We start from the raw sequence: 17,082 nt of genomic DNA on the forward strand, positions 1-17,082 counted from the left end.
TGCTTTACTTATCTGGGGCCTCTTTCCCTTCCATATGAAATTGGTGATTTTTTTCTCCATTCCATTAAAAAATGTCACTTGTGCTTGGATCGGGATTGCATTGTATCTATAGATCACTTTAGGTAGAATAGACATTTTTACGATGCTGAGTATTCTTATCCATAAGCAACGTATGTTTTTCTACTTATGAAGGTCTCTTTTGGTTTCTCACAGTAGTGTCTTATAGTTTTCTTTGTGTAGGTCTTTTACGTCTCTGGTTAGATTTATTCCTAACTATTTTATCTTCTTTGGGGCTGTTGAAAATGGTACTGATTTGGTGATTTCCTCTTCGACATTCTCTTTGTTGGTGTAGAGGAGTTCAACTGATTTATATATGTTATCTTGTATCCCAATACTCTGCTGAACTCTTCTATTAGTTTCAGTAGTTCTCTTGAGGATTCCTTAGGCTTTCTGTGTATAAGATCGTGTCATCTGCAAATAGAGATACCTTTACTTCTTTGCCAGTTTCTTTATCTTTGCCATTTATTTATCTAGCCTTTTTTAACAGGTCTGGCTAGGACCTTCAGCACAATGTTGAATAAGAGTGGTGATAAAGGGCATCCTTGTCTGGTTCCCATTCTCAAGGGAATGCTTTCAGTCTCTCTCCATTCAGAATGATGTTGGCTGTTGGCTTTGTATAAACACCATTTTTATGTTGAGGAATTTTCCTTCTATTCCTATTTTGCTGAGAATTTTTATCATGAATAGGTGTTGGACTTTGTCAAATGCTTTTTCTGCATCAATTAATAAGATCATGTAGTTCTTGTCTTTTGTTTTATTATGTGATGGATTACATTGATTGTTTTTTTAATGCATACCTGGTATAAATCCCACTTGGTTGTGCCAAATTTTTTTTTATATGTTTTTGAATTTTATTGGCTAGAATTTTGAATCAAAATTCTTGAGGGTTATTGGTCTGTAGTTTTCTTTTTTTGTGCTGTCTTTACTTGGTTTTGGTCTCAGGCTTAGGCTGACTTCATAGAATGAGTTTAGGAGTATTCCATCCTTTTCTATAATCTGAAATACCTTTAGCAGTGGTGGTGTTAACTCTTCTCTGAAAGTTCGGTAGAATTCTCCAGTGAAGCCATCAGGGCCAGGGCTTTAATTTGTTAGGAGTTTTTAAATTACCTTGTCAATCTCTTCTTTTGATATGGGCTTGTTTAGTTGTTCTGTTTGTGTTAGTTTAGGTCGGTAGTGTGTTTCTAGAAATTTGCCCATTTCCTCTAGGATTTCAAATTTGTTAGAGCAGACTTTTTCATAGTATTCTGTTATGATTCTTTTAATTTCGGTTGCGTCTGTTGTGAATATTGCCCATCTCATTTTTTGTTTGGGTTATCTGCTTTGTCTCCTATTTTTCTTTTTTCAGTCTGGCCGATGGTTTATCAATTTTGTTAATCTTTTCAAAGAACCAGCTTCTGGTCATTTTAACTCTTTCAATTTTTTTTCTGTTATCTATTTCACTTAATTCTGCTCTAATTTTTATTATTTGCTTTCTTCTGGTACCTGAGCGTTTCTTTTGTTGCTCTCTTTCTATTTGTTCAAGTTGTAGGGATAATTCTTTGATTTTGGCCCTTTCTTCTTTTTGGATGTGTGCATTTTTTTTTTTTTTTTGCTATAAATTGACCTCTGAGCAGTGCTTTAGCTGTGTCCCAAAGGTTCTGATAGGAAGTGTTTTCATTCTCATTGGATTCTATGAAGTTCTTTATTCCATTCTTAATTTCTTCTATAATCTGATAGTTTTTGAGCAAAGTGTTCAGTTTCCATGTGTTTGATTTCTTTTCCCTGTTTTTTCTGTCATTGATATCTAGTTTTATGGTCAGGGAAGATGCTTTGTAATATTTTGATGTTTTGGATTCTGTTAAGGCTTTCTTTATGGTGTAATATGTGGTCTATTCTAGAGAATGTTCCATGTGCATTGGAAAAGAAAGTATACTTGACAGCTGTTAGGTGGAGTGTTCTGTATATGTCTATAAGGTCAAGTTGGTTGATTGTGGCATTTAGATCTTCCTTGTCTTTATTAAGCTTCTTTCTGGATGTTCTGTCCTTCAGTGAAAATGGTGTGTTGAAGTCTCCTACTATTACTGTGGAACTGTCTATCTCACTTTTCAAAGCTGTTAGAGTTTGTTTTATGTATCTTGAAGCTCTGTCATTGGGTGCTGAAATATTTAATATGGTAATATCCTCCTTGTATATTGTCTCTTTAATCATCATATAGTGTCCTTCCTTATCCTTTGTGGTAGATTTAACTTTGAAGTCTGTTGTGTCAGAAATTAGTTTAGCCACTCTTGCTCTTTTTTGGTTGTTGTTTCCTTGGTATATATTATATATTTTTTTCCATCCTTTGAGTTTTTGTTTGTGTCTTTAAGTCTAAGGTGTGTCTCTTGTAGGCAACATATAGATGGATCTTTTTTTTTTTTTAATCAATTCTGCAACTCTCTGTCTCTTTATTGGTGCATTTAGTCCATTTACATTCAGCATGATTATGGATAGGTATGAGTTTAGTGCTGTCATTTTGATGTCTTTTTGTGTGTGTTGTTGATAGTCTCTTTTTCCTTTTAATTTTTTGTGCTGAGAAGTTTTTCTTTGTACATTGTATGTTCTTTTTAATTGTTGTTGATTTTGTTTTTGCTTAGTCTTTATGTTTTTCTCATATTTTATTTTGATGTGTAGGATTGTTAGTCTCCTTTGTGGTTACCTTATTATTTACCCTTATTTTTCTAAGCTTAAACTTAACTTTTATCTCCCTACATTGCCTTGATTTCTTCTCCATGTGAAAGATCTATGACTATCTTATTTACTCCCCCATTATCAATTTAATGTTGTCATCTTTTACATAATGACATTGCTGTTTCCCTGTTTCGAGCATTTTTTATCTTGATTTATTTTTGCGATTTCCTTATCTGCGTTGATATTTTGTTGCTCTGTCCTGTGTTCTATTTTTGGGTTGGTATCTGATATTACTCATTTTCTAACCAGAGAATTCCCTTTAGTATTTCTTATAGTTTTGGTTTGGTTTTTGCAAATTCCCTAAACTTCTGCTTATCTGGAAATGTCCTAATTTTACCTTCATATTTGAGAGATAATTTTGCTGGATATATGGTTCTTGGCTAGCAATTTTTTTTTCTTCAGTGCTTTATTTATGTATCCTACTGCCTTCTGCCTGTGTGGTTTCTGCTGAGAGGTCTGAGCTTATTCTTATTGACTCTCCTTTGTAGGTGACTTTTCTTTTATCCCTGGCCACTCTTAAAATTTTCTCTTTATCTCTGGTTTTGGCCAGTTTGATTATAATGTCTTGGTGACTTTCTTTTGGAATCTACCTTGTATGGGGTTCGATGAGCATCTTGGATAGATATCTTCTCATCTTTCACGATATTTTCTGCCAACAAATCTTCAACAATTCTCTCTGTATTTTCTCTTATCCCTCCCTGTTCTGGTACTCCTATCACTTGCAGGTTATTTCTCTTGATAGAAGCCAACATGATTCTTAGGGTTTCTTCATTTTCTTTAATTCTTTTTATTTCATTTTTCTTCAAATATATTGTTGCCAAGTGTTTTAACTTCAGGGTTACTAATCCTGCCTTCCACTTCCTCAATTCTGCTCTGCTGACTTTCTACTGAGTTGTCTAATTCTGAAATTTTATTGTTAATTTCCTCAATTTCTGATTGCTGTCTCTCTATGGATTCTTTAAGCCTATGAAATTTTTCATTGTGTTCTTGAGTAATCTTCTTAATTTCCTTGACTGCTTTATCTGTGTACTTCTTGGCTAGTTCTTCATTTTGCCTGATCTTCTTGATGTCTTGAAGACCTCTGTATATTAATCTCTTGTATTCTGCATCTGGTAATTCCAGGAAGACATCTCCGTCTAAAAGATTCTTTGATTCTTTGTTTTGGGAGTTCGTTGAAGCGATCGTGGTCTGCTTCTTTATGTAATTTGATACTGACTGTTGTCTCTGAGCCATCTATAAGTTATTACATTAATTTATTTTATGTTTGCTCACTGTGCCCAAGGTTCTTGCTTTTTTTGATTTTGATATACCCAAGTAGGCTACTAGAGTGAGTTAGCTTGATTATTGGAGCCTTTGAAGAACTAATGTTCTTTCATCAGATAGCTAGAGCTGTTACCAGGTATATGAGCCTAGGAGTCCATTCACCATTCCTGTATAGATGCAGCTCAGTTGTCCAGGTAGTCGGTCACCTGCTGTGTGGTGCAGGCTCTCACCTTCTATCTTAGAGAAGCAGTGGTGATTGGTGTATGCACAGGTTTCTGGTTGCAGCATAGGGTCACACTCTGAGGAAGACAGGTGACTGACAACCTTCTCCTGAGTGTCTGTGAGGAAGGTGCATCTCTGTTCTCTAGAGTGTAGTGGCTGCTGGGCTCTACAGCGATACCTTAGGCACCAATGCTTTTAACTGTGAGGACTGGGAGGCACCACTTATCCTTGGACTCCTGTCATGGGTGGCTAGGTGGCATGGATGGAGCTACTAGTCCTCAGGCCCCAGATGTGGGTAGGTGAGGACCTTGTTTAATAGGCAGAGTGGTACAAGAGGTGAAAAACCTGCCTCTCCACCACACAGCTGAAACAGTTACAGTCGGACCTCAAGGTCATTCACCTTGCAATATAACAGGCAGATCCTATCTGTGCTACTGGGGCAAACTGGGTCCATGCAGTAGTGAAAGATATTCAAAGTCTGTGGGCCACTTGTGCCTGGACAGGAGCTGCTTCTGCTCTAAATTTCCAGATTAAGGGAGCCAGCAGATTATTTTTCCCCCATTTGTTGATTTGTTCCTTCTCCAAGGCTGTGAGAATGGCTCAGGGAGCACAGCAGGACCCATCTCAGGCCCAGGAAAATCAACTCTCACTGAATACAGCTGAGGCAGAGGGAGGAGGGTTCAGATAAATGGGAGCAAGTTCTTTCAAAAGGAGGACCTATTAGATCCTCACTGTAAACTAGACAAAACCACTTATCTTGTGCCGAGAGCACTATTTTATCTCAGATTCCAGAGGCGTGCGTAGATTCTGTGCAGTGGCTTGGCCCTGCCGGAGTTGCGCTAGGGGCCTGGAGCTGTGCCACCTCACTTGCCTTCCTTTGCTGAAGCAATAGCATCCCAAATGCTACCACCAGCCCTGCCATGGTCACACCTGGGGATCAGGGCTGAGGTGCTCCTGCAGAATCAGACCCAGTAACCCTTGCTGCTTCTGCACCGTCTCTCCTTCGTCCAGTCACTCAGTCCGATTTCTTAAAACTTTGCCTTTGATGTTCAGGGTTCCTAGCATAAAAAATGTCACATATATAATCAAGTCCCTTGTTTTGGGGGGGTTTGTTGTAAAAGGGACCGCTGGAAACATCTCAGTACTCTGCCATCTTGGCCCCACCTCTCTCTTTTCATCATTGTTGGATAAAAACTTAAAAATAGAAGGGTCTTGGAGATATGACATATTTGCATGGATTTCAGACACAGCAACCATGATGACATGAAATATCAGAGCAGGTTGATATTTGAAGGAAGGCACTCAGTTAAGATAAGCTCTAAATAAAAGATGGGGGATACTACTGAGCAGAAAAAGGGAACAGATAGGTGAGGTTGAGGCACTGATAAAGATAAACTTAGTATTTCAGTGTTTCCAAGTGCTGGCCATAAACACCTTAATGTGTGTAAACAAGTAAAAGCTGTATGCAGATGTAGTTCGCTTTCTTTGTGGCTATATGGTTAGGCATATGCCTTATTAGAAAAAAGTGAAATCCCAAGTATTTGTATATTTCTTTGACCTGTAGAAAAGTCTTACAGGGCCAGATGTAGGCTCCAAAGGGAACTTCATTGAGTGTTGTAGGATTGTGTGTGATTTTTGACAGAATTCTTAAGAAATGAGAAGACAGAAAAGCAGTGAACCTAATCAAACACGATGAAAAAGTGTGATCATTCTATCATTGATAAAGTGCACATACTGTCCCCTCTGCTGGAACTCTTACCTGGCTCTAACTTTTTATATACCCCACCTTTATCTACCTTAATCTCAATATGTATCTTAACATTTTGTTTGTTTCTGTTTAGTTCAGTCCCATCTCATGTTTCGTAGAATACTTACTCCTAGGGGTAATCATTGATTAATCATAATATATCTCCTTGACCCTAAAAAAAGAGTATAAATTATTTGGGGTGGATTATATGAAAATGAGTATAAAGGGGAGATGTAATGCTTTTGAGAGGGAAAAATAAGGTCAAGTATGATATGAAAAGCTGCCTAATTTCCCTTTCTGGGCAATTAAATTTATTCCCACTTACTGTATTTTTATGCAAATAACACAGAGTTATACTTTTTTTTTTTGCCAATCATGTTCTTTCCTTGTAAGTTATTTTTGGAAGCAGGCTATGCTAATAATCTTCACTATTCTCATTGCAAATAAGGTTATATTCTTACTGGTATATTTTATTTTTTGCTGCAGGTACCTGTGAAGCTTTTGTTCTTGCCTAATTCTCTACTATCACTTAAGGCTACGAGCGATTTTGCTGATAGTTCTAATCATCATGTGTTCTCTTGACTTGTGCTTACGTCATTACTGTTACTCTTATCATCACCATGAACATCATCATTGAGCAAGTGTGAAGAATTGGATTACCATGTAATTCTTGTTCATAATGTGAACACTGCAACATAAATGATTAAGGTCACTCTCATCTCTCATAATCAAAATTTCCTCCTCATTTTCTTAATTCTTACAATTTCAGTGACAGCCCCCATTAGCTGGATCAATGGATAGAGGTAATCACTCTGTGGTGTCTGAGTTTGTGTTTCTGGGACTCACCAATTCACGGAAGACCCAGCTCCTCCTCCTGATTTTCTCCTCTGGGCTCTATGTGGCCAGCCTGACTGGAAATATCCTCATTGTGTTTTCTGTGACCACTGATCCTCACTTACATTCCCCTATGTACTTCCTACTGGCCAGTCTCTCCTTCATTGACCTGGGGGCCTGCTCTGCTACTTCCCCCAAGATGATTTATGACCTTTTCAGAAAGCACAGAGTCATTTCCTTTAGAGGCTGCATTACTCAGATCTTCTTCATTCATGTCATTGGTGGCGTGGAGGTGGTGCTGCTCATAGCCATGGCTTTTGATAGGTATGTGGCCATATGTAAACCTCTTCACTACCTCACCATCATGAGCCCACAGATGTGCATTTTGTTTCTGGCTGCTGCTTGGGCCCTTGGTATTACTCACTCACTGTTCCAACTGGCATTTATAATTAATTTACCCTTCTGTGGTCCTAATGTATTGGACAGTTTTTACTGTGACCTACCCAGGCTCCTCCAACTGGCTTGCAGAGATACCTACAGATTGCAGTTTATGGTCACTGTGAATAGTGGGTTCCTTTGTGTTGGTTCTTTCTTCATACTTGTCATCTCCTACATCTTCATCCTTTTCACTGTTTGGAAACATTCCTCAGCTGGTTCACCCAAGGCCCTCTCCACTCTGTCAGCTCATATCACTGTGGTCTTTTTTTCCTTTGGTCCAACCATGTTTGTCTATACGTGGCCACATCCCAATTCACAGATGGACAAATATCTTGCTCTCTCTGATGCAGTTCTCACTCCTTTTCTAAATCCAGTCATCTATACATTCAGGAATAAAGAGATGAAGACAGCAATGAAGAGAGTTTTCAGACCACTTATGATTTTCAGAAAGATCTCATAAATAATATTATAAGGTATTTATCCTGATCATCATTGACCTTAAATTCTTATATCTGACATTTTAGATTAGTTGTTTTAATGCATCAACAATAAATTGAGCATTACCACACTCATTAAGAATGTTCTTCTTCCCTATGAAGAATGAAGGATCTAGAGAAGTAAAATGTTAATTCAAAAATTATATTGACTCAGTTGGGTTGTACAAATATGTAGTAATTACAATCATTTCTTTCTAGCTGGTTTCTTTGCTTCCCTTTTTTCCTCAAGATTATCAGTTTATCATTGTCTTTTAAATTACCCACATAGTTCCTCATAATCTGCTTCTACAGGTAACGATGATGCTAATTATTCACTTACCATAATTTATCTCTATTTTTGCCAGTAATGGTATTCATATCTCATTCAAATTCTTCAGGCTATTATGAGCCATCAACTTTATGATTTGGAGGGTGTACTTATTTTGTCTCTCAGGAAACTTTTTCTGTTCAGATTCTTCTTCAAATAGTTAAAACAATCTGATTTCAGGCGAGTAAAACAGCACTGGGTTGGTTGGGTTTGGTTATCATCTTGAAAGTTTACTATCCATCCAGAGGAGTACTATTCTCTACTGTTTCTGTGTGTTCTGTGTCCTACCCATTTTGGTGTGTTTTTTTTTTCCTTCTTAGATACCTGCCCCCATTATCACTCAATGTTTTTCATATTTGTTCATGTAAACCCTTTTGGGAAAAATTTTGAAAAGCCTAAATTAATGATATCCACTGGCTTTCTTTTGTTCATGTACGTATGTATATAAATGGATCAATAATTATTATTCCTCTCATTCAACTGTACCCTCAAATTATATTTTGTTCACTATATATCTGGCATTGTGCCATTTCCTGGAAATACACCTACAAACCCCAAAATTTGTTCCTGGGGAGAATTATAGTTGCACGTATATATGTATCAAATTTTTGCAATACAAAGTTACACAAGTTTTCATTGTGCCTTGTGAAAACCCTGTATGAGATTATCAGTTCAGGCCTCGATGTTATAGGCCCACTACAGCTTATATTTCTCATTATATTTATATCTAAACACTCTGGAAAAAAAAGCCAAAACAAAAACAACTACCTGAGGACAAGTAAAACAAAATTAATGAAATGGTAGTGTTTTGAAGAGGAGAATCAAAACTTGAAGAAGCCGAGCCGAAGCTCACGTGGTGCCATAGACAGAAACACCATGCCATCCTTGCACAGCAAAGACTTGAAAAAATAATTGAAACAGAGAGGAGCATCAATCCTGAAACCCTAAGCATCAGATGAGGAAATAAAGAACTCAACCAATCACCAAAGGGAATAACAGACTGACAGGGAGCAGATAGCAAGGAGAGATAGGGAGTGGAGGTCTCCTATCAGCTAGAGCAGCAGGTATTCGTCATTTTGGACTCCTGTCAGAGATTGGTGGACAGAGTATGAGAAAGGAGCTTCACGGAGCTCCCAGCAGGAGACAGGGTGTCAGGTAACCACCAATACATTCCTTTCCCACCCCCCACCCCTGCTTGGCATCTGCTGTTTATTGGTGGGCAGCAGTTGCTCAGCCAGAGAGGCACCAGCTTTGTGCCCTGTGGATTTGCCATGTCCACACCAGCAAACTCCTTCGGTGCCATTTCTTTGTTGCTGTTATTTCTTTTTTCAGCTTCTTTTGGTCTCTTCCCTGTCTCTCACCTCCTCCCCTTCCTTTCTCTCAAACACCTGGCTCCGTGTGCCATCTCTGCTTCTTCTTGACAGGCTGTAAAGTGCTGCTCATCTGGGAAGTTCCTTCCCTTGTGTGTGCAGCCATATCGGTGGAATTCTTGGGGCCATTTTTTTTTTCTTTTTCATTGTCTCTTCTTCATTTCTTGTTTTTTCATCTTTCTCTACTTATCTTCTTTTCCTGTCTCCTGAATACCTGGCACTGTGTGCCATCTCCGGCTCTTCTAGATGGGCTGTACTGTGTGGCTTGGGAGCCATTTCCCCAGTCTGTGTCTCCACACTGGTGAGATCCATGGAGGCATCTCTTTTTTTGTTTTTTATTATTTTTTTCTTTTTTCCTTTTTGTTTTTCTTCATTTCTCAGTTTCTTGTCTCTCTCTCAGTTTCTTTTCCCATCTCCTGAACACCTGGCACTATATGTCATCTCCGCCCCTTCTGGATAGGCTGTGAAGTGCCTAGTGGCTTTGGAGCCACTTCCCCAGTTCTCACTGCCAAGCCACTGGGCTCTCTTGGGGATTATGTTTCTTTTTCTTTCTCTCTTCCTTTCATTTTTCAATTTTGTGTCTCCCTCAACTTTCCTTCCTTACTCTTCTCCTGAATATCTGGTGTAGTGTGCCATTTTCACTCCTTTTCCACAGGTTGTACAGTGCCACTTGGTTGGGGATGCACTTTTGGTGGACTCTCTTGGGGCATTTTTTTTTTCTTCTTTCACTTTTTCTTAGTTTCTTCTCTGTCTCTACTTTCCTTCCTTGTCTTTCTCCTGAACATCTGGTGCTGTGTGCCGTATCTGCTTCTTCTTAACAGGCTGCGCAGCACAGCTCAGCTGGGGACACACTTCTGGTGGGTCCCTTGGGGTATTTTTCTTTTCTGTCCTTTTTTTTTTTTTTTTTTGCAGTTTCTTGTCTCTCTATACATCCCTTCTTACACTCTTCTGAACACGTGGTGCCATGTGCCATCTCTGCTCCTTCTGGAGATGCTGTGCAGCTTCGATCAGCTAGGGACCCATTTCCGGTGGCCTTCCTTGGGGCACTTTTTTTCCTTCTTTCTTTTTTTTTTCTCTCTTTCCTTTCCATTTTTTCTAGGTTTCTTTTCTCTCTCTACCCCTCTTCCTTTCCTTCCTCCCAATCACCCAGCACCTTTTTTTCCCCCCTCTTGGTTTCTTGTCTTTCTCTACATTCCTTCCGTTCCTTCCCTTTGACCACCTAGCCATGTGTGCCTTTCTCTCTTTTTTCTTTAAATCTAGTTTCTTATCTTTCTCTCCCTTCCTTCCATTCCTTTCTCCCACCCATCTAGCTGTGTGTGCTGTAGCTGTCCCTTCTTGATGGTCTTTGCCTCACTGCCTGGCTAGAAAGCCACCAGCACATGGCATCCCCGGGTCTGCATCACTCCAATGGTAGGCTCCCTGACCACTTTTTTTGGCTCCTATTTCTCCTCTTTCTGTTATTTTTCATATCCACTTAACTCTACACATCACAACCTCCCCCCTCTCTCCTGCCTATCTGCACTATGGGCTGAACATCACACACCCAAGTGACACAGGCATGGTCTATTGGAACCTGCCCTTCAATGACCACCGTGCCACCCTTTCAGCCCCAGTACTTGCCACAAGCCATTCCAGCCCCTCTCCTTGAACTGGACCTGCCCTGCTGCACCATAGGAGAGTGACTGGTCTGCCCACTGGACAAGATGGTAAGAAGTATTGTGCCTACAGACGAACAAACAACAAAGAATGCACAGCCTGCCTGCTCAGACGTAACCAAATAAAACAAAAAAGAAAGAAAAAACAAACAAATTTACCATCAACAAATGAAGAAAATAAATATTGTATGTCCTGAAGAAAGCAGACAATGTCAAAACATGTAAAAGAAACAAGACAGGATGGTTCCAGCCTGTGTCCAAAATAAAACACCAGATGACTTTTCTGGTAGAAGAAAATGCACTGGAACTACCTGATGGGAATTCAAATCTCTAATATTCAGAGCTATCCAAGAGTTGAAACAAAAGGTAGACAAAAATGAGGAAAAAAATAAACAAATTCACAGACAAGGCAGACAAATTCATGGGAAATACAGACAAAAAAATGGAAGAATTTAGGAAAATAATACAAGAACAAAATGCCAAAATAAATTCACAACTATAAATCACACAAAACAATTAGAAATCCAAAAGAACAAGATTTTTTTCTTCACTTTTGAAAACAGACAGTGTCATATAAGAGCTGAGGAGCAGTTTGAAATGATGGAAGACATCATGAGTGAAATTGAAGACAAATACTTGAATACAACTCTGCTTGAGGAAAAATCAGAAAAAAGAATGAAGAAAAATGAAGAAACCCTGAGAAAGATATGGGATGCAATCAAAAGCAAAAATTTGCTAGTGATCAGAGTTCCAAAACTGAAAACACAGAGAGGATCACTGAAGAATTGCTGACAAAGAACTTCCATAATATCAGAAAGATGGAAAGCTGATCGTCCAATAAGCTCAATGAATCCCATGTAGGATACACCCCAAAAGAAAATCACCAAGGCATACCATAATCAAACTCACTAAAACCAAAGACAAAGAAAGAATATCAAGGGCAGCTCGAGAAAAACAAAAAGTCAAATACAGAAGGAAAACAATATGCTAAGCTCTGATTACTTGGCAGAAACCATGCAGGCAAGAATGCAATGTGATGACATATATTAAACCTTGAAAAAAAAAAATTTCCAACCAAGAGTAATATATCCTGCAAAATTCTAGTTCAAAATGTGATGGTGAAATTAGGACATTTCTAGATAAAGAGAAATTAAAGGAATACATAAAAACCAAACCAAACTTACAAGAATTATAAGGAAGTCTTTCTGTTTGAGAACAAACAACATCAAATGACAGCCTGAATCTAGGATGCAAGGCTGCAACAACCAGATAGCAACCTAGGAAATGAACTCTCAAGGTTTAATTAAAGCTAAAATATTTACAATAAGGAACCAGAGAGGTTAATCTCTAAATGACAACAATGTTAGAACAATAAAAAAGGAAATAAATGGTGTAGATATAGAACTTTATACAAGAGAGGAAGGCAAGGTGATACCAAGTAATAAAAGACTGGTTTAAACTTAGGAAGATAAGGGTAAATATCAAGGTAACCACAAAGAAAGTTAACAAAACTACTCATCAAAATAAAGAAGAAAAACATAAAGTCTCAGAAAACACAAAATCTACAACAATAAAAGATATGAACAAAAAGTGACAAACAAAATAAGTTCAGCACAGGAGAGTAAGAAGAACAAAGAAAATGACAACACCACAGAAAAAGCACTACAAAATGACAGCAATAAACTCACACCTATCCATAATTACACTGAATTTAAGTGGCCTAAATTCATCCACATATAGACAGAGAGTGACAGAATGGATTAAAAAAAAGTATCCATCAATATGCTGTCTATGAGAGACACACCTTAGAAATAAAGCTGTAAATTTATTAAAAATCAAAAGATGTAAAAAATATATCAAGCAAGCAGCTACTAAAAGAGGACAGGAGTGGTAATACTAATCTCAGATAAAATAAACTTTAAAAAGAAATCCATCATAAAAGGCAAAGAAGGGCATTATACAATGATTAAATGGATGATCCATTATGAGAACATAACCATAATAAATATTTACGCACCCAATGACAAGGCTCCAAAATACATAAAACAAGCTCTAACAACACTGAAAAGAGAAACTGGCAGTTCCATAATAATAGCAGAAGACTTCAACACACCACTATCAGTAAAGGACGGAACATCTAGAAAGAAACTCAACAAAGATACAGAAGCTCTGAAGGCCATAATCAGTGAAATTGACCCATAGGCAAATATGAACACTGCACCGAACAGCTTCAAAATACATATTCTTTTCCAATGCACATGGAATGTTCTCCAGAATAGAACACATCTTAGGCCATAAAGCAACCCTCAAGAAAATCCAAAGCACTGAGATAATACAAAGTATCTTCTCTTATCACAATAACATCAAAGTAGAAATTAACAAGAGGAAGAGCAAGAAAAAAAATCAGCAGCATGGAAACTGAATAACACCCTGCTTAAAAACCACAGAGTAATAGAAGAAATCGAAGATGGAATCATAAAATTACTAGAATCAAATGAGAATGGAAACAGATCATAACAAAACTTTTGGGACACGCAAAGGCCTTGCTGAGAGATCAATTTATAATAATAAATCACACATGAAAAAAGAAGAAAGGAATAAAATTAAAACAGTAGCTACACAACTCAAACAAATAGAAAGAGAAGAGTAAAAGAAACCCACAACCACCAGAAGAAAGGAAATAATAAAGGTCAGAGGAGATATAAATGAAATAGAGAATAGAAAATCAATGGAAAGAATCAACAATGCCAAAAGTCGGCTCTTTGATGAATCAACAAAAATTGATAAACCACTGGCCAAACTGAAAACAAATGAGAAGAGGACGCAAAAAAAAAAAAAAAAATGAAATGGGAGACATTACGAGAGACCCAAGTGAAATAACAATGGTCATAACAGAGTCTTATGAAAAACGAAACTCCAAAAAATCTGAAAACCTAGAGGAAATGGACAAATTTCTAGAAACACACTACCTACCCAAATTAACACAAAGTGATGTTGAAAACTTGAATAGACCATAACAAGAGAAGAGATTGAAAATATAATTTAAAAAAAACTGCCAAAAAAAAAAAAAAACCCTGGCCTAGGTGGTTTCACTGGAGAATTCTACCAAACATTCAGTTAAGAACTTACACCAGTACTACTCTAAGTATTTCAGAACATAGAAAAGGAAGGAATACTTGTGAATTCATTTTATGAAGCCATCATAATCCTGATACCCAAACCAGGCAAAGACATCACAAAAAAGAAAATTAAAGACCAATATTTCATGAATATAGATGCAAAAATTCTCAACAAAATCTAGCCAATAGAATTCAGCATCATATCAAAAAAATAATATTCCACTACCAAGTGGGATTCATACCAGGTATGCAAGGATGGTTTAACATTAGAAAATCAATCAATTTAATTCATCACATAAATAAAAGAACTACATCGTCATCTCAATTGACACAGAAAAGACTGAAAAAGTCCAATATCCATTCCTGATAAAAACTCTCAATAAAATAGCTATAGCAGGTAATGAAGGGTATCACAAAACCAACAGCCAACATCATACTTAATGGAGAGAGGCTGACAACATTCCCCTGTAGAACAGGAACAAGACAAAGGTGCCCTTTGTCACCACACCTATTTAACGTTGTGCTGGAAGTCGTAGCTAGGGCAATAAGGCAAGAACAAGAAATAAAGGGCATCCAAATGGGCAAGGAAGAAGTAAAACTGTCCCTATTTACAGATGATATGATACTGTACGTAGAAAACCCAAAAAACTCTATGAGAAAACTACTGGAGCTAACAGATTCAGCAGATCAGTTATTACAAAATAAACATACAAAAGTCAGTTGGATTCCTATACAGCAATAAAGAGAATGATAAAATGGAAATCAGGAAAACAATACCATTTATAATACCCCCTAAAGAAAATAAAATACTTAGAAATAAATCTAACCAGGGATGTAAAAGACCTATACAAACAAAACTACAATACACTGCTGCAAGAAACCAAAAAAGATCTACATAAATGGAGAAACATACCATGCTCATGGATAGGTAGACTCAACATTGTGAAAATGACAGTTCTACCCAAAGCTATGGACAAATACAGTGCAATCCTGATCCAAATACCAACAACATTCTTTAAAGAGATGGAAAAAACTAATCATTAACTTTATGTGGAAAGAGAGTTGGCCCCAGATAAGCACATCACTATTGAAGAATAAAGCAGGACTTGCACTACTTGACCTCAGTACCTATTATACAGCTATGGTCGTCAAAACAACTTGGTACTGCTACAACAACAGATACATAGACCAGTGGAATAGAATTGAGAATTCAAATATAAATTCATCCACCTATGGCCACCTGTCCTTTGACAAGGGCCCAAAGTCCATTAAATGGGGAAAAGACAATCTCTTTAACAAATGGTGCTGGCATAACTAGATATCCATCTGCAAAAAATGAAAGAGAACTCATACCTAACATCACGTACAAAAACTAACTCAAAAGGGATCAAAGACCTAAATATAAATTCTAAAACAATAAAGATCATGGAAGAAAAAACAGGGACAATGCTAGGAGCACTAATATATGGTATATACACAATACAAAACATAACTAATGATGCACAAATATCAGCAGAGAAACTAGGTAACTGGGAGCTCCTAAAAATCAAACACTTATATTCATCCAAAGAATTCACCAAAAGAGCAAAAAGACAACCTACAGACTGAGGAAAAATTTTGGCTATGACGTATCTGATCAGGGTCTAATCTCTAAAATCTACAAGAATCCATAAAATCTCAACAAAAAGACAAATAACGCAATTAAAAATGGGCAAAGGATATGAACAGACACTTTACCAAAAAAGTCATTCGGGCAGCTAACAGATACATGAGGAAATGCTCATGATAATCATCCATTAGAGAAATGCAAATCAAAACTACAATGAGATACCATCTCACACCAACAAGGTAGCATTAATCCAAAAAACACAAAATAATAAATGTTTGAGAGGTTATGGAGAGACTGGGACACTTACACACTTTTGGTGGAAATGTAAAATGGTTCAACCACTTTGGAAATTGATTTGGTGCTTCCTTCAAAAGCTAGAAATAGAAATACCATACGATCTAGCAATCCCACTCTTTGGAACATATCCTAGAGAAATAAGAGCCGTCACAGGAATAGATAGAGGCACATCATGTTCCTTGCAGCACTGTTCACAATAGCAGAAGATGGAAACAACCTAGGTGTCCATTAGGGAAGAATGGATAAACAAATTATGGTATATGCACACAATGGAATACTGCGAAAAGATAAAGAACAATGGCGAATCTGTGAAACATAACATGGATGAATCTGGAAGGCATTATGCAGAGTGAAATTAGTCATTTGTAAAAGGACAAATATTGTATGAAACCACTATTAGAAGAACTCAAAAAAAGGTTTAAACACAGAAGAAAACAATCTTTGATGGTTACGAGGGTGGGTAGGGAGGGAGAGGTGAATTCACTAACTAGATAGTAGCCAAGAATTATCTTAGGTGAAGGGAAGGACAACACACAATACAGAGGAAGTTAGCATAACTGGACCAAACCAAAAGCTAAGAAGTTTCCTGAACACAACCAAACACTTAGAGGTACAGAGTAGCATGAGTGGGAGACTAGGGACCATGGTTTTGGGGTACATATAGGTCAATTGGCATAACAAAGTTTATTAATAAATGTTTTGTATCCCACTTTGGTGAGTGGTGTCTGGGGTCTTAAAAGCTTTCAAGTGGCCATCTAAGAGGCATCAATTGGTCCCAACCCACCTGGAGCAAAGGAGAATAAAGAACACCAAAGACACAAGGAAAATATGAGTACAAGAGACAAAAAGGGCCACATAAACCAGAGACCCCATCAGCCGAGACCAGAAGAACTAGATGGTGCTGGCTACCACCAACGAGTGCTCTGACAGGGAGTGCTCTGACTCTCACAACAGAGAG

At 37.6% G+C, this 17,082-nt stretch overlaps 1 protein-coding gene across 1 annotated transcript; it reads left to right on the plus strand.

The window, feature by feature from the left end:
• The first annotated feature begins 6,791 nt into the window (after nt 1–6,791).
• LOC100671152 (olfactory receptor 4F3/4F16/4F29-like) lies at nt 6,792–15,967 on the plus strand. Its single transcript, XM_064291878.1, has 2 exons — nt 6,792–7,723; nt 15,763–15,967. The coding sequence occupies exons 1-2, from the start codon at nt 6,792–6,794 to the stop codon at nt 15,824–15,826; spliced, it is 996 nt and encodes a 331-aa protein (XP_064147948.1). The 3' UTR covers nt 15,827–15,967.
• The last annotated feature ends 1,115 nt before the right edge of the window (nt 15,968–17,082 follow it).

The sequence above is a fragment of the Loxodonta africana genome, chromosome 10, assembly GCF_030014295.1.
Source record: "Loxodonta africana isolate mLoxAfr1 chromosome 10, mLoxAfr1.hap2, whole genome shotgun sequence".
Lineage (NCBI taxonomy): Eukaryota > Metazoa > Chordata > Mammalia > Proboscidea > Elephantidae > Loxodonta > Loxodonta africana.

Coding starts and splice junctions, on each gene's coding strand:
- LOC100671152 (XM_064291878.1), top strand. CDS start 6,792: ATGGATAGAGGTAATCACTCTGTGGTGTCTGAGTTTGTGTTTCTGGGA. Junction 7,724..15,762: donor CTTATGATTTTCAGAAAGAT/CTCATAAATAAT, acceptor GGAGCTCCTAAA/AATCAAACACTTATATTCAT.